The following is a 23,721-nucleotide window of genomic DNA, read 5'->3' on the forward strand; positions in this document are numbered from 1 at the left end:
TTACCAGTTTTTTAAAGAATGATTTTGAACACTTATTTTATAAGATAAGTGTTCATGATACCATAGCCCCGGTTAACCCGTGGTTATAGTAACATTCACTCGCCCATGTTGAATCGCCGTAGGAATCGAACCCCGTCTCCCACAAAGAGTACGAGAGCTTAAACCACTAATCTAAGGCGCCATCATAGTCATGGGTTAACCCAAACGATATGAGGGAAATGGGGGAGATGACATGGCACACTGCGTTGTCCGGTGGAATACTAAATGTGTCTGTGTATCTTAACATGAGCATTAAAATTGTACGTTGCAATATGTCACGGTCGGTGTCAGTAGGTAAAAACAAGGCTAGTATACATTAGATTGTAATTATTTTTTAACAACGACAGATAAGCACATTAAGACAACACTTGCGTTTATTTTGTGCCTAATGCCAGTGTAATTGTGCAGCTGCATTACACCTTTTTTACCATCTTTGTTTACCTTTTTATATTCACGGACGTTACGCACGCAACAACGCGTACGGTATGAAAAAGCTGGAATCCTGAGATACAAAACTGTAACCCACCATTTCACAACCCCATCCCCAAGGCATCTTGGCATCTTTTTAAACAGCGGAAGGCGAGAGAACAAGTGCTGGGAACAAGTGAGGTTGACCCATTTTTGTCAGTATGTCTGGTCTTGATTTCTGTTCGAACGTCACAGACATATATCGCATTTGCTCGCAAATTCAAAAAAAAAAAAGCTGTAATGACAGTAGCCTGGAGTCCCAGCATAATTTTCCTACCACCCGGAAGTCGGAGTAGTTAAGGTGGTAGAAACTCATTGTCCCAAAATGAATGTATTTCTTTCTAGAAGCTTTGTAAAAGTTTCGTTGTAGGAATATGTTTCTTAATAATATCAAAAGGGTGATAGGATCTTATTGGTTAGTAGGGAAATGCTCAAGGTTCTACTTTTCATTACTCTATTGTCTATATTTTGCTTTATAGTTTAAAATCGAGCTGAAACTTTCTTGTTATTTAAAAATAACGTTAAACCAGTCAACAACCCCTCCTTTCCAATTCTTGAGTTAAAAATAAAACATAGTGATTGTAGATTTCAACGATCTTGTAGCTAAGTATATTGTATGGTGAATAGAGACATAATTATGATATGAGCTTTATTGGTTAGCAATTTCTATCAAGAATACTATAAATAAGAATAGCACAGGGAGTATTCTGTTAGGTTGGAGTCATGACATGAATATAATGGGCTGGCATTTGATGATAAAGTATGTACTATTTTATTGTGAAAGAAGAAACTGTTGTTAGCAAAAATTTAACCCACCTTCCCCTGTTTTTAACGTCATATATATATGAACATTGTTATATAATTTTTACATTTTCTTGCTGTTGAATTTATTAATACAGTCATTGTAAAGTTTTACTCGTTTATTTTAACATCAGCCTTTCCGAAATTTGGCCCTGGCTGCAGTGTGGTCTTTATATAAATATTTTGGAAGGTAACACAATAAAACCAAGAGTGCGATACTTGAAATTAACAATGTTTTATTCAAAATGATTTGCCAGGTAATGCTTTGAAGTTAACCAAGATTTTGTAGTGTTCTTTTCCTGTTGCTGAAATCTCTACCTATCTTGGAATTTCAAATTTATGTCTTCATTTCTCCTTCATAGTTGTGTCTTTATATATGTGATTTGTTAGTTTTGTGCTCGCTCCATAAAAAACCTGTGACACTAGTAAAACAGTCGGGACACCATTATGTTGTTTGACATGGCTTGCTGTTGTTCGTGGTCGTTTAAAATATCTTTGGTTAATGCTACACTTTTTTGCGAGTAGAACTATTCGCAAAAGACATCTATTACTAACAACATATTAATTACACCAATCGAAGCAAAAATCGAATCCAAGCTTCTGCTGTTAACTACCGTCTAATAGCACTAACGTCCGACATTCATGTTAAAATTGACCTAAATAGTCTGTGTAAATGGCAGCATCTCTTCAGCAGTGCATGTTCTATCTGGTATTCCACAGGGAAGTGTCTTAGTAGGTCTTCCTCTCTTCATCATTCTTATGTATGATATCGATATAAGCATTTATCAAAGCACACTCCTCTCAAGTTTTGCGGATGACACACGCTAGCTTTAACAAATACTTACCCTTGACGCTCGGAGAAGTTTTGAATGTCACTGAACCACGTTTATGCCTGGGTAAATCACAATAATATGTTTTTTAGCGAAACAAAATTTGAATTATTACAATACGGTAAATCCAGAGAAACCATAACAACCAAGAATTATGTTAATGAGTTAGGAGTAATCCTGAGCACTGACTGTACCTTCGTGATTCATACCAACAGTGTGAAAGAGGAAAATGATTGTCAAGCTGGATCCTTCAAGTGTTTCAATCAAGAGAACCAGTTGTAATACTTACACTATGGAGATCACTAACCCCATCTAGAATATTGCTCGCAGTTATGGTCACCTTCTTCGAAGTTTATCCATTTACTTTGAATGTCAAGATTTATCCACTTGGGGTAAGTCATTATTCCCAGCATGGGTAACTAGGGACCACCTTGGACCAATTTGAGTTAGTTTTCCATACCGGGTCGCCAAATCCCCAACTTTTTTTATCTGCACTGATCTGCTGACGTCAGCAAAACAACCTATTTTTTATTGTCTTTCTGCATAAGTGGATTTCTCCACTGGCCTTATTGACCAGTAGTAAATAATTTCTTTTTATCCTAGAAAGAAAAAAAACCCGAGAACGAAGAATGAGTGAAAATATAAAAAATTTATTTCCAAATTTGCCTAGCACATCTATATTGGAACTTCTGTCATCATATCCAAGATGCCACAATAGGGTATTGTTGATTGCCAACCGTTATCTCGATAGGCAAAGTAAGGGTGACAAATATGCTGCAAGTGAAAGCAACAGAACCAATAATAGGGTAATATTGTCAGCAATGCTTTTACACAAAGAGATTACACCAATCCAGGATCTGATAGTAAAAGGTTTACAAGAAGAAACATTCCTTAGTGATTATCAAACAAATATTTCTAAGCCAAGCTGATCCTACTTATCGTCAAACACAGGAGATGTTAATAGCGGGCGTAATAAGGATGCTAAAATGGAAAAAAACGGATTATAAAGAAAGTTCATCATCTTCTTCTTCTTCTATTGTTAAGGTTTCGAGTAATTCTCTTCTGACTTCTTGCAAACAAGGTCCGGTTTCTTCTTCACTACAATCTGCCTTCTCTCCACCACAACAATCTCGTGCTTCTACTTGCAAAAAATCTCCTGCTTCAAGAAATTTTAAATCCTCAACCTCTTTAAACTTTTTTGATACTCGGATACCTCTGTCCTCCCAGTCTTCTTCATCGGGTCATCAAGGGAACACAAGCACATGCAGAAATCAGAAAGGAGCTTTGCCCAGTCTTCAAATAACAGATAACCTGCAGTGCTCGTCAAACAGATCAAGTAATATTTTGGAAAATAAAAATGGTGATTATTGCCATTCCTGGAAGGTGAAAAGTGCCATTGACAACAAAGTGTCCCTTGTAAAGAAATGGCACAAAAAAGAATGTACGAAATGTCACTGAGTCCACTATGAGACTGTAAATTCAGTAAAAGCGAAGTTAGACAAGAAAAAGGTAAATAGATATCATTTCAGTTTTAACATTTAAGGTTTTGCGCAAAAACCATGAATTATAAAAGAGTAGAGAGCTTACGAAACAGAAACAATGCTATATGTATGATAAGTATTTTATTATCTTTTCAATGCGCAGGTGCGATGAGGGTAAACCCCAAAAACAAAGTTGCCGTTTTTCTTTCGACTCGAATTACACCATTTTGAGATTGTGCGGTAGAACGTCCAATATTTTAACGAAATAAAAGTCTCATATGGAAATATTATTGATAAAAGCATGCATATAAAGCAAAAATAAATTTCGAAATGTGTGTTCATATCTGTTTTAACTTAATTTTACCTTATCGTATTCACTTGATCTTGTTCATTCGTTAAAATATTGTAGCAAATTGTTTTTTTATAAGCACACCCTATTAATTTTTTTTTTTTGACAAGCATCTTGAAGCATTAATTGAGCCTTATTAAGATACTCGAAGTAAGCATATCCCAGCCTGATTTTGGATTGCTAATAAAAAACAACAGTATGTATTAGAAAGCCTAAAACACCAACAGTGTTTTTATGAAAATCAACCTTTTCATACGAAGCTTCATAATTTTCTAGTACTTTCATTCTCAAGAGCACAAAGTCCTTGTGCAATATAGAAATGAAAGCAGTTGTGTCAAGTTTATAAAAGGTGTGGTTTCCTTGCAATCTTTGTCATCATCATCGCATCGGTGATAAAATGTAGTGACACACGCAATCATTCTTTATTTTCAGAAATTGAAATTTGACGTTCCTTTTTTTACGACGTGGGTAAAACAGCACGAGAACACGGAGCTGTTCGTCGTTCCTGCAGGTGGCCAAGAGTGGCTTGACGTGTATCAACTGTCCAATAAGACGTTACATGAAAACAGTAGCGCCATCACTGTGAACAAAATAGAACAAGTTCAAAACAAATGGCTTTAGAAAAAATATTGTTTGCAGAAGGAGTCGATGATTGAGAAAAATGATAAAATTGCTTTAGTAGAACTTTTAGTGTGTTGCTCGCTTTATGTTGTCTATGCTTAATCCGCGTTTTGTATTTGTTTTTCAAGCATCTTTCTGTTCGTCAGTTTATAGCTGATTTGTCGATAGTATTTCCATGCCTTTTAAAACTGTTTATCTTCGCACTCTAAGGTAGTGTTGTTTTAGCGAATACTATTTTTTACATTTGATAAGTAGTATATTTACAAATGAAATAATTGAACCAGTAGAATCAATGATCTTGATATCTTACTAACATCACCTTCCCTGCATGTATCCAAAAAAAGTAATTGTTTTGGATACACTTTTTGGATATTGTAAAATTTATTTAGAGACGGATAGGTACAACACAAAGATTTTTAACATCTGCACAACTCAACCATAGCATTCTACTACCGTGTTTATTTTCAGAGGAATAGGAATAACGTATGTAATCATCTCTTAGGCCAGGACAACGGGAACGAGAAACGACTTTTTCACGGCACCAGAGCAATTAGTCCTGCATTGATATGAAAAGGCGAGAACAGCTTTGATATGCGACTTTGTAAGCATGGTCTTTGGTGGAAGAGGAACGTATTTTGCGGAGAAAGCTGCATTAGCGATGTCTTATGCTCGTCTGACTAGTCGTGGTGAAGTAAAAAATTTTATGGCAAATGTATTGACAGGTTTGACTACCGTTTTTCCTTTGCTACAGACAATATTGTGTTTATAGTCAAATGCGAATGTTGTTGTTTGTTGTTGTTTGTTTATTGTTTGTTTTTACTATTACTATTTTAGGATTTACCATTAAAATAACGGCTGACAACACGTTACAACTCCCGCCTGTGAGTCAAACCGACTCAAATGGTGTATCAGTTCGGTATGATTCAGTGTCTGGTTTTAAAAGTGGTTACAAAGTGTATGTGTTGTATCAGGTGGACCATTCGTACCCTACCTATCTTATCACATATAAATTGTGATGATATAAGCAGGTTTTGTGTACCTTATAAACAGGTTTTGTGTGAATTTCAAACAGTTTTTTTTATTAGATTTTTTGTAGATATGTAGTATTAGACATACAAGTTACGATCTTAAAGAGCTGTAGTGTTAGTTATATATATTTTTACTGATATTTTGCTGTAATACATAACTCAAAAACACTTGAAAAAAGAAATTTGTTGCTAGGATTACTCTTTGTTGCTAGGGTTACTCTTTGTTGCTAGGGTTACTCTTTGTTGCTAGGGTTACTCTTTGCTAGGCAGAAGGTGGACGTTTTCGTTGCTAAAAAAATCGAAAGAACGGGTACGGATTTAAAATTTAAACATTCTATCGCATTTATCGCACATTTTTTTTAATATTTAGGCTGAAATTATTCTTAGATCATTCTTATACTTCGTTTATTGCATGTAGTAGCTATCGCACAGTGCCGAGAAAAAAAATCGGAAATATATTTTGAGATTTTTGTGTTCTCGTTTATGTATTTAACAAAACTATAAGCAACTGAAATATACGAGAACTAAAAAAGATATGACGATATTTTTCGAGAACAAGTGCCCTAACTTGTTTGTCATATAAATTGAGCATAAATCATTGTAATTCGATATACTCGCCAGATGATTGTTCAACAGCGAAAAATTTTTTGCATATGTGATCTTGTCTTTTAATTTATAAAATTTTTTTGAATTCATGATAATTTATGCGCGAAATGGTAATCATTTTCAAAACAAAACAAAGCTTGTTTATGTCACGCCTCAATGAAATAAAATGAAAATAAATTTTAGAGTAATATATTCATGTTAATTCAATACAAATGAGTTAAAGTACAAGCAGTTCTATATTTTGAAATTCTTAATTTCTTCTTCGCTCGTAGTAATAAATTCGTCCTATATTGTGTATATCTCTATAATAATAGCCGTCGTCTGTCTGTCTCTGCGCGGACCCCCCGCTGAGTTAGAAAATGATGTTACGGAAACACGAATATCAAATGCGATATATTTTTATCCACTTTGTTGCGACGGGTAAATATAATGGACGGGCGAACCCGTGGATTTTTCCACGGGCAACGACTAGTCTCTTAATAATGTTCAAAACTTTAAGAAAAATTGAACTGTGAATATTTTTTTTGTTTCGTAACAAAAATTAATCTTTTTTATGAGGAAAAACTTATGAAACAAATTTACCGACAATTCTTGATTTTCAAGGAAACAATAACTTTACAGAGCGAGTTATTAACCAATCAGGAAAAAATATCAGCTTTTTGCACGCTATTTCAGCCAATCAGAGAAAAATATCAGCTTTTTGAACTGTCGAATTCAAAGATAAGTTAAAAATGCACACGTTATTCGGTAGAAAATAAAAGTATATATATATTTTGTGTAGATTAGTCAATCACAGTGCGAGAAAAACTCTAACCATATGAAAAATGTGTACCACAGACAGTGACACAGTAAATGATAAATGCGACACGTTTGATGTTAATAGTTTAAATACGCATTATAAAAATAATAAGTCGATAATAACAAGCTAAAAAAGCCCCCTCACCCCCGTTTTAAATTGACAATAGAGACATCGTATTGGTACAACACTGTGGTCGACACAATAGCACTCGATTGGAATAATAACCTGGATCAGGGGTCATGGGGACAAGGTTGGGTTGGGCCCTTCATCCGATTCTTATCCTCACCACATTCACATTAGGCAGAAAGTTCAGGTACTTATTTACCTTAAGTAAGAGAAAGAACCTCGTCCTTAGGGCTCTTCTTTGCAAGTGATATTCTGAAAAAACGGCTCCGTAATCTGGTCTGGTCATGATATCACACATAGCCCTTCCGACACTATCCAATCCCTAGAAACCAGGTTGCACAAGGCGCGGGGAGGTGTGGGCGGTCATTTAAAAACGAAAACGAAACCGTCACAAGGACTTGACGTAAGTACTCAATAAACATGGCGTCCAAAGCTGCAGCAATCCAAATGCAAATCAGAGAAAATAGTGATGAGTTAAATGACTTCCTCAAAGATCTCAATCGATGGGAAGAAGATATTAGGAACGAGGACAGAAATCTTAAAACATCCCGGAGATTGGAAGAGAAGGTAAGGATTGAATGTTTTTTTCTCAATAAGAATTGGTTATAAAATTTAGTTCATTTATTAGCTGTATAAAATCTTTAAGGCAAATAAAATTACTCCATTTGGAAGGAAGTTTTAAAAAATTGAACACAAATTCTGCAGCAACATTGCACATATTTATTTAACATGATATACAGAAATATAAGAGTTCTTCTTCTACAACATAGACACAGCTGTTTCAAAGCGGACAAAAATGTTACGAAAAAATAATTTGAATTACCCTCGCAGTTAATACGGGATATCTCATGAACGAATTAATATATTTATATTCTGTAAAAAGAATAATAATCTCCGATATATTGTCCATATTATTAAAAGAAAAAATATTTTGGACACCTGTCCGAAATTGGTAAATTTAGGTCAAAATTTCTAAAATGACTTAAAAATTATCATTTAGATGAATGTCCTCCACAATATATGTGGAATAAAGTTAAAGAAACATGTTTTATGGTCCACAGGTTAGGTTAAATATGTGAAATAAAAATTACGTAATTTTATTACTGTCCCAAATTGTCCAGCGGGTTATTTTTAGGCCAAATGTGAGACCATGTGAAAAACGGTCTTTAGAGCCTCAACGTATGCTTAAAGTTTGTTTATTAACTGAATAAAAAACATTACTTTGGATTCTAAGGCCATTAAAAATGATGTGGATGAAATATTATTCTGTTCGAAATTGTCCAAAGGGTTAAATGAGAGAAATATGTAAAAAACAGCCTTTAGAGCCTGCATGTATGCTTAACATTTGTTTATTAAATAAAATACATTACTTTGAATTCTGAGGCCATTACAGATAATTTAGATGAAATTTTAAACTGTCCGAAATTGTCCAAAGGGTCACTTTTGGTCCTAAGGGTTTGCGGGCCAAATATGTGACATCTATACATTAAATAAAACGTAATTCAGAGTCGACAGTTTTAGCATTCTAGTTTATCATGCTAGTAGAAAATTTATCAAGTTGTGCATAAATAGTTTATTTATTATAAACATTAAATATATATAATTTGTATCATTTTATCGCTGACCGGTGTCAAGAAAAGATAAGCCGTGACCCACATACATATTTGTTGACAATGTCTTATAAGGGATGTTTTACTTATTTTATGTTTTTAAAAATGTTGATTAGCTATTCTGTTTTGTTGTTTTGAAATTTTAAAATTTAGTTTCTAAAATTATACCCAATAACACCAATTACATGTGTTAATGATGTCATAATTTCACTCAATTAGCAAAATTTTAAAGACTTATCTTGAGAATCAATAAAGATTTGTTAAAAAAGAAAGAATCCTAGACAACTTTTGAAAGTCTTTCACATGAGTTTTACTTGTTTTTTTCGCTGGAGGTAAGCCTTAATGTCAAAACTAGGCTTTTCATTTTTTAAATGACTGCATTTGAGATGAATACCCATGTCCACAAGATATTTAGCCTTTATGTAATAACTGCAATACAATGGTTTCATTTATGTAATAAGATTTCGTAATAAGTTAATGTGTTGACATATTGGGGTTAAAAAAACTCTTTAATAAGGTGTTCAAAAACACCCTTTAGTATAATAGTTTTAATGGAAGTATAGTACATTCTTGAAAGAGTAATAGAACTTCCCCAATGGTATAGCACCTAAACCAGGGTCTTCAAAAAAAAACTTTAATCTTTCATAAAGGCGTTTAAAAACAAGAGGTGCTCTAAAACATCCTTGAGTGTAATGTTTGTAGAAGAGCTCCGAAACACCTTCAGAGGTGTGAAAACCTGAAGTTGGTTCACTGATTAACTCCTAGTTAGAGTTCTAGAACACCGCACACATTGTCAGTGTGCCAGAGGTAATTTTCCCTTAGACCTTACAACTGGTGTGTATGTTTTTCATAGATAAAAAGATAACTTTTCTTTAGAATATTTTTAAAGCACATGTAAAAATTACACAAAGAAACGACATATTTTTGTTTACAAATTCTTTTCAATATTTACTGAATTGTCAGTACGTTCGATGCTAGGAAACCAAATGCTTCTACAAATTCTTTTGTGTAGAAGTAGCCCTCAAACTTTTTAATTGAATGTTCAAATTCGGAAAGAACAATATCATCTGAGTACACCCATATGCTTCTAGTAGTGCTTGAAGCATCAAGTAAATTTGGATCATCTATGCAAAAATGAATTGCTATGTAGTATTTCATTTTCTCCTGCTGGACTTGCTGTGTAGCATAACATTCTTTATGCCCTTCCCAGTTATTTTCAGCAATCTCCTGCTTTGAATCTATCAGAGATCGAACTGTAAAATAAACTCCATCACTAAAAGCGGCATCTTGTACTGCTCCCCTAGATTTTTTTATGTAACCAGATTTTTGAATGCCATTAGCACCTTCTTCATTTGTATAATGGAAGAATGCTATGGTGTTTTGTTCAGCCTAAAAAAAGACAGAAAATTTGATAATTGTTGCCTTAAAATACAAGAATATGTCACAATGATAAATTTGGAACAAGTTAACCTTGCCAGCTTGGTTTAAGTTGGTACTTGTATACTCATAAATGTACAAAGCGTGATAATAAGTGCTGTCAGTTTTGTTAATATTTTTATTTGTATCACTTAGTCACTTTAGCATGCTTGTCGAAAGCCTTGAAACTTTTTACTTTTCTCTGTGACTTTAGAAGAGACATCAGATAATTTCACTGGAAATCTGAACACACCAAATTAATACCCTTTTCACCACCAGACCTAAAAAAACTGACTGAAAACGCCGATTGTGTTAATGTTTTTCATGGTGGGTTTCAGTTAGAAAAAAAAATTATTTCATTAATTCTGAACTATATGCTAACGATTTAAGGATCTTAATACAAAAGAAAATTTACTTTTAATACGAACAAATCGTTCTACCATGAAGCTCTACTTTGGAATAATGTTCTTGCCTTGTTTTATTTTCGTCGCATATATACCTCCTGATTAAGATAAGTATTCATTAAAAGATAAGTATAATTTTTAGGAGATAAAACTTATATCCATTATATAGCTTATTTTTTCTCCGTTATTTTCATGTCTCCATTACGAGTAACCTAGTTTTAAAACAAAGTAACATATTCATCAATGTTTGCAACTGGCAGTATTCAATTTTGTACAAAAATTTTGCATTAGGTACTGGCAAGTACACGACTATTTTGCAATTCAATAATTCAAAAAATGAAAATTGTTTGGTATGTTGGTGTCAATAATGCACTATATGTGTTTATATATTGATTAATTACTATAACATAACAAAACAAACCATGATGCAATTTCAAGCAACACAAAATAAACTCTAAAAAAGTTCAGTTAAATCTTGTTTGCAGGACAACAGAAATAATTAAAAAGTTCTACAACATAATCTTTTTGACCAATTTTTATTTTAATTATATTTCTGTTGTTGTTGATCTGAAAGTAAGTTTCTGCTTTTTATGACTTCTTAAACCTTCACAGTTTTCATTTAATTCAACAGGGCCTTAGGGGTCATCTACAAAATTCGTAGCAATTCGTATCAAAAAAATTCGTATATGCTATACGAATTTTCTTTTGCCATACAGTAATTAAATTCGAGTTTTAAATTAAATTCGTATGAGTTTAAAAAAATTCGTATTAGTTTTAAATTAAATTCGTATAAGTTTTAAATTAAATTCGTATAAGTTAAATTCGTACGAGTTTAACAAAAAATTCATATGAGATTTTAATTAGATGCGTATATGGTTTTAAAAAAAAAAAAATCGTTTGACATTGTATTAAATTCATATATGAGTTTCAAAATAAAATATTTTTTTAGATCGCATTGTAAAAGTTTAAAAATGAAAAACGGCGATAGAAATGTTTTTTTAGATCGCATTTTAAAAGTTTTAAAACGAAAAACGGCGATAGAAATGTTTTTTAGATCGCATGTTAAAAGTTGAAAAACGAAAAACGGTGATAGAAATGTTTTTGTAGATCGCATTTTAAAAGTTTAAAAACGAAATATAATTGGTATGAAAATTCGTATAAAAGAGAATATAATTCGAATGACAATTCGTATGAAAGAGAATATAATTCGTATGACAATTCGTATGAAAATCGTATAAAATTTGTATTAGATTTTTTAAGAACTGTATAACTATTTAACACTATACGAATTGTATAAGATTTTTATACGAATTAAAAGCAATTAAATTCGTATATATTCGTATAAAATATCATACGAAATTTGTAGACGACCCCTAATGTCTGTATATATATCACTTGTTAATGTTGTTATTTTTATTTCTTAGTATGTATTCAATTAAAAAGATCAAAGGGAAAATTTAAAAAAAATTGATAATTAAAAACTTAACTCTTTCATGATTGACTTGTTTGAAATAATACCTTATTTATTAAAAGAAGAAGTAGTTTTCCAGATAAAACCCATCATCAGTGCTAACACTTTTGCTGACATCAACAAATACCCACCAATGTACCATTGTTTGACAGTTACAGATAAATGACCAGTGCATCCTCACAAGAACATTACGAAAAGTTCTTGATTTTAGATATAAATAATTCACAAAATCAATTTTAGATGCTCTTACATGACAAGCCAATATTTTATTAAAAAGGGATTGCGGTAAAAAAGTAAAATTATCCTTTTTAGTTTTTATTTAGTTATTTTTTACATTGTGTATTTGGTGTCATTTAGGAATTAAGATTTTTATATTTATAGCTACCTCCAATACGAACAAAGTTAAAGAAGAAGAAGGTTGATATGCAAGAGGATATAAATAATAATAAAGAAAAGAAAACAAGGATAAAATCCTACGATTACGATGCGTGGTCCAAATTTGATGTGGTAAGTTTGTATGATAAATGAGCAGTTTCTTGAATTAACAAAATTGGCTGATTTTGCTGCAAATTATATCAGTTTAAATTGTGTGTCAAAGCATAAGGTTTCTTGTAAAATGGAAGCTATTATAACCCCTGCGTACAGTTACTAACTTTGTCACTGAAGAAGGGGCTATGTGTACAGTAAATTGTACACAAAAAATGATTATTGTGTGATTTTTAATTCTCTAGATATTCTGATTACAAAGAAATGAACCTTTCCCCCCTGATATTGGTTTATGCGTGCAATTAAGGCCCAAAGCAGTACACCCAATTCTGTCACACACACTAAGGAGACAAGACTAAGTTTGATTTAAAAAAAGTCAGTGCAAACTGTTTATGCATTTGTTTAAGTGAGAGCAAGGTTTATTAACAATACTTCAATGTCCCTGTTGATACGGGCTAGTAATAAAGAAAATGTTTAAAAAAACAACATCATGATTTGTGACAATTTTGCCACCTCTGTTAATGACAATAGAATTTAGACTACTTATTTAAAATTAACTCTTTAAATGACATGTTCATGTGAACATTGACATCAAATTGACGTCACTGTAATGACTTCCGTTTAAGGTACGCGAAGAAGGTACTATAAAAAAATATATATGCTGAACGACCATGTATATGTTTCTTTAAAGAGTTATTTAAAATTAGTCAAAAATGCTGCAACCGAAATCTTACCATTCCGTAGACTGAAACTTACCCAACAGATAGCAGGAATTCACTTGGTGATTATACTGTCATCCCATTTTATACCTCACTCTTAATCATTTTTGTTTTTACTATTTGCTGATCATGAAGATTGTTACTTAATGTGTCAGAAAAAATTAATCCTTTATGTCATGTATAGCACATTAATGAGATAAATTTCTGTGTATTCGTAAAATAGGTTTTACAAAAAAATGTGTTTGTGTTTGTAGAAATAAAATTCCACTTTAAGAAAATTTTCATTATTTATAAAAGTTTAGAATATTGTGACAATACAAGAATTAACGAACCATGTATTATTTCTGATCACATGTTAATTTTCACCAGATCGCACTACTAATACGACTTTATCTTTTTTTTTTTTCATGTAGTTCTTGTTAACATTGTTGTTATTGCCTATGATGTATGAACATTCATAAAACACTCCTGTAGTACTCATTTGCTAAAATCATTTTTGGTGAAGTAAGGAACTAATCATGCACATAGTATGTTTGATGACTGCCTAAACCATTAACGCCCAAGTGTTTTATGCTTTCTGTACGTTTTGTGATAAGTGAAGGTTAGAAAAGAAAAACAAGTACAGGAAATATATGCACAAATAGCATCATTTTGAACAAAAGGCATAGACATACGTAAAGTAGAATGAAAAATTTCATCTTTTTATTTTGTTTTTTGCAAGTATAACAAAAGGCAATGTGTCAAGTTATTATGTGTTTCTGCGAAAAGTAGATTTGTGATAACACGTCTGTATGTTAGTGTTTGTTTATGTTACCAGGAAGCTGCATGTAAAGATGTAAGTGAAGACGAAACTGTGGAAAAAGAAGATGATGAAGATGATGATGAAGAAGAAGAAATGGAAAAAATCAGAGAACAGAAGAAACTGCAACAAGCGGTGATGGAGAAGGAAAAGGTAAAATTAAATATTATATTGCAGTAATGTTTTGATTTCGTGTAAAATGTTGGGAATTTCAAAAGGCGCAATAATACTATCATATCTAATTCGTCTGACACGTGGGGTCTCACACATTTTTCGGTACGATCATTGGTACCAGTTTTTAGCCGCTAACTCCCTATGGTTACAGAAATGTTAACACTAGGCTCCAAATTAATTTTTCAGTGACGTGGCATTTTTAATAAGTTGAAGACACTTATTTTCTTTAAACAGTTAGAAATATTTATCCAAACTGAATAAGATTTAGTACTTTGTTTGGGTGTGAGGAATCCAAAAGTGACATAAAAATTCTATTAAACAAAGCTACATAAATGTTTTTATGCAATAAAAACATTCTTATATCACAAAAACAACATGGAAATTTCGCATTTTATTATGTCCAAATTTCGTCCCCCATCAAGCCATAATTACATTACCAGTCAACAACTTGGTTCGTACATATTTTTTTTAATGTGATAATTATTTGCTGTTGGTTGTTGTTTTTGTTGTTTTTGTTATTGTTGATGTTGTTGTGAGAAAAACACTCAAAAATTTCTCCTAGGATTTGATTAGCATATATGTTCTTTGTGTGTGTTTTTAAATTTCACAACATTTAATTTGTGACTCTGTGAAGTCCAAAAGAGGAGGGGTGTGAAAATAATGTTCTGTTATTTGGGGATAGGCTTTTTTTAACTGTATCGAAGAAGGAAATAAAATTAGGATTTTTATTGAAATAAATAAATTATTTATTATTTTATTTCAAAATTTGTTCTCGTTTTTTATTTTTTATTTCATTTCATTTTGTTTTGTTTTGTATACACTTTTTTTGCAGACAGCCCACATATTTTCTCTTTTAAGACCTTTAAATTTTCACATCATTTCCCCCTGTGAAGATTGTCACTTTTTAGTTCTAACCTGTTTCTCGATTTAAAATGGGTACCGTAAATGCACTAGGACCGCTATCACAGGACCCTTGTTCATAAAAGTACAAATAGGAAATAAGTGACTCACTGAGGGTATAAAATCGTAATAAGAAAATACTAAAGCTCGCTGGATGTTGGTGAATAAAATTTACAAATTTATTCCTAAACTAATGGTCAATGTTTTGATTCAAACATTGCCGTTGTTTGTGTTTCATTTAAGTTGGTTGTGAAACCTAATGTACATCCAGGTCTTCCTCTAATGCTTCTCTTAGGAGAGAGTCTATTTTCAGTTGTGAAGCTAGTTTGTGGTTGATACAGTCCCAGTTGACGAGACGTGTAGTACGCTGAGCCACCATAGTTTGATGTGTTGTTGTTGTTGTTCCTGTCCGAACTGTGCAGCAGCTTTTTCCAAGGTGCTAGCTGAACGTTCGGTTTAAAGAAGATGTAGATAACAGCATCGGATAAGACTCCAAATGCTGTCCCAATTAGGAATAAGTGTTCGATGTAGTGCCTGTTAGCTCGAGTTATAACTCCATGGATTCGTAGTATGAGCATGGCGATGTCAGCGAAGGAAAAGAAGACGATGAAAGTGACGATAATCATGCTGATTACGAGAAACTGCTTTTGTTTGTAGAGCGTCTTCGACACTCTCTTGTTCGTCTTGATGCGCTGGTAAATTTTAAAGTAAATAGCACCTGTTGTTGTGATGAAACAGAGATGAAACAAAACACGAAAGAGTTTACTGTGTGAGAAGTTGCTTGCATCCGACAGCAGTAGGCAGGGAAACATGAAACATAACCCTACGCACCAGATCGCGAACAAAATTTTAATGAGAGAGATCTTTGTGATTGTTTTTTGATATCGCACGCCTATCTTCAACACAAGCCAGCGATTGATCGCGATGAATATAGTGTTACATCCGTGAGTAACGAACAGAGCATCGCCGAAAGCTTCAACAACTGGAAGTAGTTTCAGTTTATGACTATTCCATTTGATGATAATCAGCTGTGTCAAGTAACATATGTTTAAGGTGATCTCCACAAGGCTTAAGTTGATGAGTACGATGTTATGGTTGCTAATTTTCTTAGTGATATGACTTCTTTCTGAATTAAGGATGTAGATGCCATACATATGAAGTAGAATGCCAAAACACAACAGAATAATTAGGATAGTATCAGATACAACCAAAACTTTGTGCAGCTCATCTGAAATTGGTGAGACTATCGTCGACTTATCGTGAGTTATTGTTAGATTTTCCATGTTCCGTTTCTGCCATGTCTTTTTTTGAACCGTTGTGAAATACAGATCTGCTGTAAAACGGTTTTGCTGTATTCTTTATTTTTCAAGTCTTTTGTATCGCGTTAATAGCTGGAGATTCGCTATTTGTTTGAAAAGAGAAAGCTATATATATGTGTTTTCGTATTGGCTAGAGAATGTGATGGTTTTAATAAGATTTATGGAATAGGGTTTGAGAAAAGGACTTTTGATAAGCAGGTGGTCGATTTCCAGCAGGTGGAGTATAAAATGAAATACGTATTTGATTTTTTCTTTTTTTTAAATTATTAATTTTGTTTCACTGAGATATCGAGTCAATGTCTCTTTTTCTTTTTCTTTTGTGGAGTTGTGTTTATATTTTTGTGTGTTTTGTCTTTTTTTAAATGTTGGGCCTAAGTGGAAAGTAAAATAAAAGGTGATAAAAATAACAAAAACGTATGGAAGAACATTGAGCTGGAAAAACTTCTTCGAAAATTTTCCTAAATTTTATATTGGTTGATAATCTTTTGTTTTTCAAAGCATTTAAAACTGGGTGTCCTGCTTAAATTATCAATCAACTGGTTTTATCATTTCTTGCTCTATGTGGGTTTTTTTTATTACCGTTGTTATGTTGCTGGTCAGAAAAACTTTATACAGTTTTTAAAAAGTCTATATTATAATGCCCGTATACGTCTGTCTGTCTGTCTGTCTGTGACGCAAAATATTAGCTTAGCTGCGCAAGTAGCGAGACGCACGCAATGCGCTATAAATAGGACGGGCGAACCCGTGGATTTTTTCACGGGCTAACGACTAGTAAATAAATAATAAACTTGTGTTACAAACTTTGTTTCACAAGTTATCTTTCTTTTTGTTTTGTTTGAAAGCTGTTTGTTTTTAAGATGTTGCTTTTTAAAATATTGAGATTCTAAAATTACAATATATAATTTATGAGGTCTTTTCGGTAGCAACGAACCTTTTCACTGATGAAATCAAAGTCGAAAAGGACCTTCAGCATGGTTGCCGCTGCACAAATCTTTCGAACACCGCCGAACATCGGCTAAAACTGTATGTTGTACTCAAGAACTTAATCAGCGAATAATATGGCAGGGTTACTTTTCAATACTAGTCGTTAGCCCGTGGAAAATCCACGGGTTCTCCCGTCCTTTTTGTACCGCATCACGTGCGTCTCGCTACTTGCGCAGCTAAGCTACCATTTTGCATGACAGACAGACAGACAGACAGACGTATACGGGTATTATAATATAGATGCCATATGTAAAAAAAAACAGCCTACAGAGTTACAAGTTAAATAGCATGAAAAAAACGGCTGCAGTTTTAGGAAAGAAATTAGGGTTGACTAGCTAAAGTAGAATTTTACGCAATTCACGAATATAAACATTTTTTTTTCACAAATCAAAAGCTTCTTTTAGAATCATTATATAACAATGTCATTTCAACTTGTCACGTTGTTCTGATGCTGTAACAAAATACTTCTGCAATAAATTAACTAAAAACAAAGTTTTGGAAAGTACCCCTTTATCCATTGCAAAAAATAATTTTTCTCTGAAGTATTTTCCGAATGTATGAGTATAACTTTTACTGTTGTTGTTACAACAGAAAAAGAAAGTTTCGTTCATGACGTCGGTGTCGTCATTATTCAAGCCTACTAATAAGAAATTAACACCCGACCAATAAATCACTCGCCCAAGGTTACAATAATTTTAACTAGGGCTAGCAACCTGAATTTAATAGAATAAGTTTATAATCGCATATTTTATTACAAAATCTTTTTTATCTATTTTATCTTATATCTTTCCATGTATTTTGGTTATTTTTAACTGCAAATAATCAAAAAGAAAACATCGATTTTTATGTGAGATGAATTGATATTGCTCCGCCAGACAATCTTTTTGTGAAATTGGAGGAGCAATTTATGGCTCAGCTAGTTTCTCGTTTCTTAGAATTGGGCGTTATTGCAGTCGTCGTCGTCGTCGTCGTCGTTGTAGTCGTCGTCGTCGTTGTTGTCGTCGTAATTGTTGTTTTGCTATTATTGCAGTTGAATCGTTTGTTGTTGTTGTTGTTGCCACCGTCGTCGTTGTTGCTATTTTAGTTGACATTGCGAACCCATCACTATTTTGCAAATTTACTTTTCAGGGTAATCAGTTATTCAAGGAGGGCAAATATGACGCCGCAATTAATCGATACACGGACGCTATCGCTCTTCATCCGAACAATCCCATATTATATGCAAACAGAGGAATGGCACTACTGAAAACTGAAAAGTAAGTGGTTGGTTGAATTTCATCTGCGTTACAAGCTAGTAACGCAGATTAAATTGTGTTGTGGCAAAGGATCTTGCGAAATTTATATTTTCGAAGTTCATCTTGTTGGAAATAAATTTACAGATTATGCAAACGAATGCGGGATAACTATTTTTAATTCCTCATCGGTTTTGCTTAGCCAAACCCCTTAACTCGAACACAGTTTAACTCGGGAGGTTTAAGGTTAAGTGGTTGCGGTTAATCTTATTTTTTAAATGTATAGGTACGCAGCTGCCGAGCAAGATTGCAGTACAGCTCTTACGTACGATCCGTCTTACACGAAGGCCCTGGCAAGAAGAGCTACGGCGAGGGAAAAATTGAAAAAATATCTCGATGCTTTAGAAGATTATCAGCAGTTGCTTTCATTGGAACCTAAAAACAAGCAAGCAATCACGGAGGTTCAAAAGATCAACAAAGTAAGGAACAGTTATGGAGCGCTTTATTGTTTGCTCACGGTGGAAAAGCACTTTCATGTTTCGCACGATGACGGAGACCTTTAATGTTTTGCGCGGTGGAGGATATTTGCGCACGGTAAAATAGCCAGGTAATGTTTGCGCACAAATAAATGGCGCGTTAATATTGGCGCGCAAATGAATAGCGTGTTGATATTTGCGCACGATAAAATAGAAAGTTAATGTTTGCACACGATTAAATAGCGCGTTAATATTTGCGCAGGATACACGCCACGTGCTAGTTTTCAACAGAGATATTAATAGATGCTTTTGTGATTAATCGTTATAAAAGTGACATTAACTTGACATAATTAGACTTAACGAAGTAATAGCGCGTCGTAATAAAGTTTAGGTAGTATTAGCGCTCTTTAAAAAGGTGAGGTTAGGGTTTAGTGTTAAACACTTACACGTCGAAAATCATTAATCAGGCGACCAGAGATCTGAGAAAAGAAACGTTTAGAAAATTAACGCCAAAAGTTTATAGAAATTTAGTAAAACTAACACTTGGAAGATTTAAGAAGAGTACGTAATTCTACATTTGGTGTATCAAATACACTTTAAAACATTATTTGAAAGCTTATATTTAAACGTGCTTAACTATCTAATTCAGAATCCGCTGTAAACTTACCACAGGACTTACGTCATAGGGGACCTCGGGACATGCTCGGTGCTAGGATAAATTTTGCGCACATGATCGGCTGAAAATGACTGTCCCTGGATTGTCGGCTAAGGAATATTAAAATAAAAAAAATATCACAAATGGTAATTTGTTGGGATAAAAGTTGTAGCTTTTTTCTCGTTCAGTAAAAAGGATAGAAAAAAGTAACCTCGTAATAAATTGATTTTTTTGGACAGAAACTGACGCACTAAGCGAAAAAGTCATGCTAAACGTAGTGATGACAGGATAAAATTAAAAGACACCACAATTAGCCGAAATTTGACAATGAACCCTCCAAATAAACCAATCGAGAAGGGTTTCTATTTTATGTCGTCTAGCCTTTGCCCAAAATTTGCTTACGAAAAAATTGGTATATTGAGCGACTTTATTTTAGCCCAAAATGTAACTAAAATTAAAAACTTTTTGTTTTGACCGCAGAATGGCTCAAAAAATTTATTTGTTCTTCATAGCAGGAATGATGCACATGTTAAATAATAACAACCTAACATTCTTAGCATGCATTCTGGCTTCAGATGGTGGAAGAAGACACAAAACAATTTCGTGTGTTAATTGCCTACTACTTTGAGTATTACGTTAAATACTTCTTTTGCATTACGATAAATGCTTCGGGATATCTTATACAGATCTGCGGGTAGTTCAGCCAGATTTTCAGGGTAGTTTAGTCAGACTTGCGGAGTAGTTTAGCCAGACTTGTAGGATAGTCCATACAAGAAGCAGGTTAAATAAATAAGACACGACAATTATTCAAAATATATTGTCCTTTTTTTTTCTTTAGTTGCTTGTGAAAACCAAGAACACGCCCAAACAACCTCAAGATGGAAAATCTGATCCAGCGACAAAAGTAGTTAATAAAATTCGACGGTCAAACGTACGTGAGCCGATGTTGACCTCGCCTTTTTTACTTTGCATGATGCAGAAATATACTTTCGCTAAACGTTTTGTTAATGTGTTTCGGTTTACTTGCTATAGTTTCCCTTCTACCCCCTCCTACTTTTCTTTTCGTAATCTTTTAGAAACCGTTAAAGCGAATACATATTCAGGAGGTTGGGATAGAGGAGGAAGAGGAAACATCGAATGAACCAAGAGATAAGAAAGTCGAGGATATACCAGTAAATGACAGGTAAAGATTTTTCACAGCGAATTTTTATTGTTCGCAAATTTCTTCGCGGGTTTTTGTCATTATTTCCAGCGAAAAATATTAAGAAATTTGCTATTTACGAAATTGCGCGAAAATAAGTTTTTATGATAATAAGATTTGCTTACTTAGCGAAAATTTGTTCTCGCGAAAATTAACTCTCTTGAGTTGTTTTTTCTATTGTCAAGCGGGTTATATTCTGTTGTTTTTTAAAGCCACGGTGGAGTGATAATTTCTCCTTTCTCTCTTATTGCTTCTCAGGGTGCCCCGTATTAACCACGTGTCAGTAGAGAATAAAGATACGCCCATCCCGACTTCTTCTTTCATGTTTGAAACCGAATTTAAAAGACTAAAGAATGACTGCGAGAGTTTATACCAATATCTGCGAAAGATTCCAGTATCGAGTTATCAAAGTTTATTCCATCAATGCATTGACATTTTGATGCCGTCATTTCTGAAGGTTTTATCTCAATGTTACATCAGGTAAAACGTAATTGTTTTTCCTGGTCGTTGTTTTGTTTTATTTTGCTGCTGTGATGTCATTGACGTAATATGTTCGGGTTTTGTGGTGTCGGGTGTCCCCAAACAAACCTTGATACACTTCTTTGTATACATGTTTTTTCTTTTATAACAACACTCAACATAAGCATTCAAATGTTCTTAACTTTTTTCTATTTGAAGCCTTAACATGTTCTTAAATTCTTCAAATTTACTTTTCTTTTGTCATTTTTAAAGTTTAAAAGAGATCGGTATTGATAAAGCGTTGTATTTTCTTCACATGTTCTAACATTTTTAACCTTAGAAGCCATATGTTTTTATATACTTGTTTCTAATAAAAAAACGTTTACTTTCGATGGTTGCTATGTTCATGTTTGAATATGTGTCAGCACAATGTACGGAATACCTACCTCACCATTGTATTTCACCATTAGAGACAAGTTACCTTATGAGGAGGAATTGAAAGCCATGGCGACAGTGAAACGATTCGATATGGCCATCATGTTCTTAGCGAGGGAGGACAAACAAAGTACGCAAAATCTTCTTTATTCTGTCATATACTTAAAATGGCAAGAGATGTATGCTAGTATGAAGCAGGAATAAGAACGTAGGCAAGGCAAGTGTCCATTTGCCTTGCCTACTCCTGATTATCACGAAGTCTTAAAGCAGAGACTTGTGATCGGAATTTTTAAAATCAGTTAGCTAAAGCGAGATTAGTGTTGCCTGGATATGCCAAGCAAAAGAGACTCCATTGTCACTTGATTTGTGTGTAAAGGTACGAATATTTGAAGATGAATAATTTTTCGTTATAGTTCTAACGAACCTGCTGCAACATTTGTCGAAAGACAAGGAAGAAACTCGTGGCTTAGCTAAGAAGTACGGTGTTCACATATGACAAAATCTTGAACAGCTGCTGTGAATGGTTTAAATTTAAATGCGACGCAGCAAGATTTATTTCTGGTGCAAATGTTTTTATGACACAAACAGAAAAGAGATTCTAATTTTATTTCTTGTATGAATCTCATCAAAATCATCAATGGATATTTCATCCAAAAAAAATGCTTTGTTTATTTCGGAATGTTACGAATGGTTTTTTGTGAATTCCATGAGTGAACAAATAATATCCTTGACGCTACATAGAAAAGGCATTCTCCGGGACGTTAGCTTTTATTGGGCGGGCTATTTGGTTTATGTCCAAAGAATAAAAAATCGTGGATGTATTTATTAGATACAATTACGAAATTTTAAATTCTTGGAACATTTCTGTAGTATTTTTTGACATTCTTTCATAGTTACTAATGATATCATTCTTATTTGTAGCCAAAACAATTATTTATCCCTTGTTAGAATTAACAGCCTTGTCAATTTGAATTATTTAAGGGGTGTTTGGTCATGTGTATTTAATGCCATATGAAGATTTCATTCCAATGATGTTCACCTATTTTGCTCCAGTGGCGTTTTTAAAAGCCATGATACATGTGTTAGTTTCTTATTTTTCAACAGAAATTTGTTGATTTTGATGTTCTTGTCATTAAATTCCAATATACTAATAATATATTTTACGAACAATGGTATCTTTGAAGAATAAAGAATTTTACAGAGCTCCGTACATAACAAAAAGTGCAGAGAAATCAACTCTGTTCCCAGACCTCTTACGTACACCTTTTACCTAAAGGTGAGTTTCAAGTCAAGAACAGATAGAAGATGCTTCGGAGACAAGGTTGCTTACAAAATAAAATAAAAATCTGGTATTGTATGCGGCATAGCCAAGTGATCTATTTTTTTGACGATATCAAAATTCAATTTCTCCCTACAAAAGCTTAGACGCAAACTCCTTCTTCTCAAATCGACCATCAAACACGAAATTTAGAGCAAGCCATGATTTTTAAATGAACCAATGAGGATAAAATCAGCGGAATAGGTTGTGCTTTGCAGCGATTGCGTTCTACTTTGGGTAGAATTTTGTTCATTTCTTCGGGAATCCTTTCCTCTTGTATCAAAATAATTTACTCTGCATTTGCTAAGGCAAATTTCCACTTTGTATATTTCCAACGGATCAAATAATAACGCTACTTTTAAGTGCATCCGAGAAGACTCGGAACTCGGAAATTTTCTGATAAATTCGTTTCGTTCTCCAATACTTTCCGAGGGAATAGAATCGGAAAATAGATAACCAATCAGTTTCGCTGAAATTCGATTTTTCATTTCCTTCCAAGACAAAACAGAAATTAA

The 23,721-nt window shown here is 33.4% G+C and overlaps 1 protein-coding gene across 1 annotated transcript; it reads left to right on the plus strand.

The window, feature by feature from the left end:
* The first annotated feature begins 7,521 nt into the window (after positions 1–7,521).
* On the plus strand, positions 7,522–22,802 carry LOC130647193 (RNA polymerase II-associated protein 3-like). Its single transcript, XM_057452963.1, has 10 exons — positions 7,522–7,715; positions 12,431–12,556; positions 14,072–14,206; positions 18,559–18,686; positions 18,949–19,141; positions 20,632–20,724; positions 20,870–20,976; positions 21,253–21,474; positions 21,924–22,018; positions 22,302–22,802. The coding sequence occupies exons 1-10, from the start codon at positions 7,569–7,571 to the stop codon at positions 22,382–22,384; spliced, it is 1,329 nt and encodes a 442-aa protein (XP_057308946.1). The 5' UTR covers positions 7,522–7,568; the 3' UTR covers positions 22,385–22,802.
* Positions 22,803–23,721: the final 919 nt, after the last annotated feature.

This window comes from Hydractinia symbiolongicarpus, chromosome 6 (genome assembly GCF_029227915.1).
Source record: "Hydractinia symbiolongicarpus strain clone_291-10 chromosome 6, HSymV2.1, whole genome shotgun sequence".
NCBI lineage: Eukaryota > Metazoa > Cnidaria > Hydrozoa > Anthoathecata > Hydractiniidae > Hydractinia > Hydractinia symbiolongicarpus.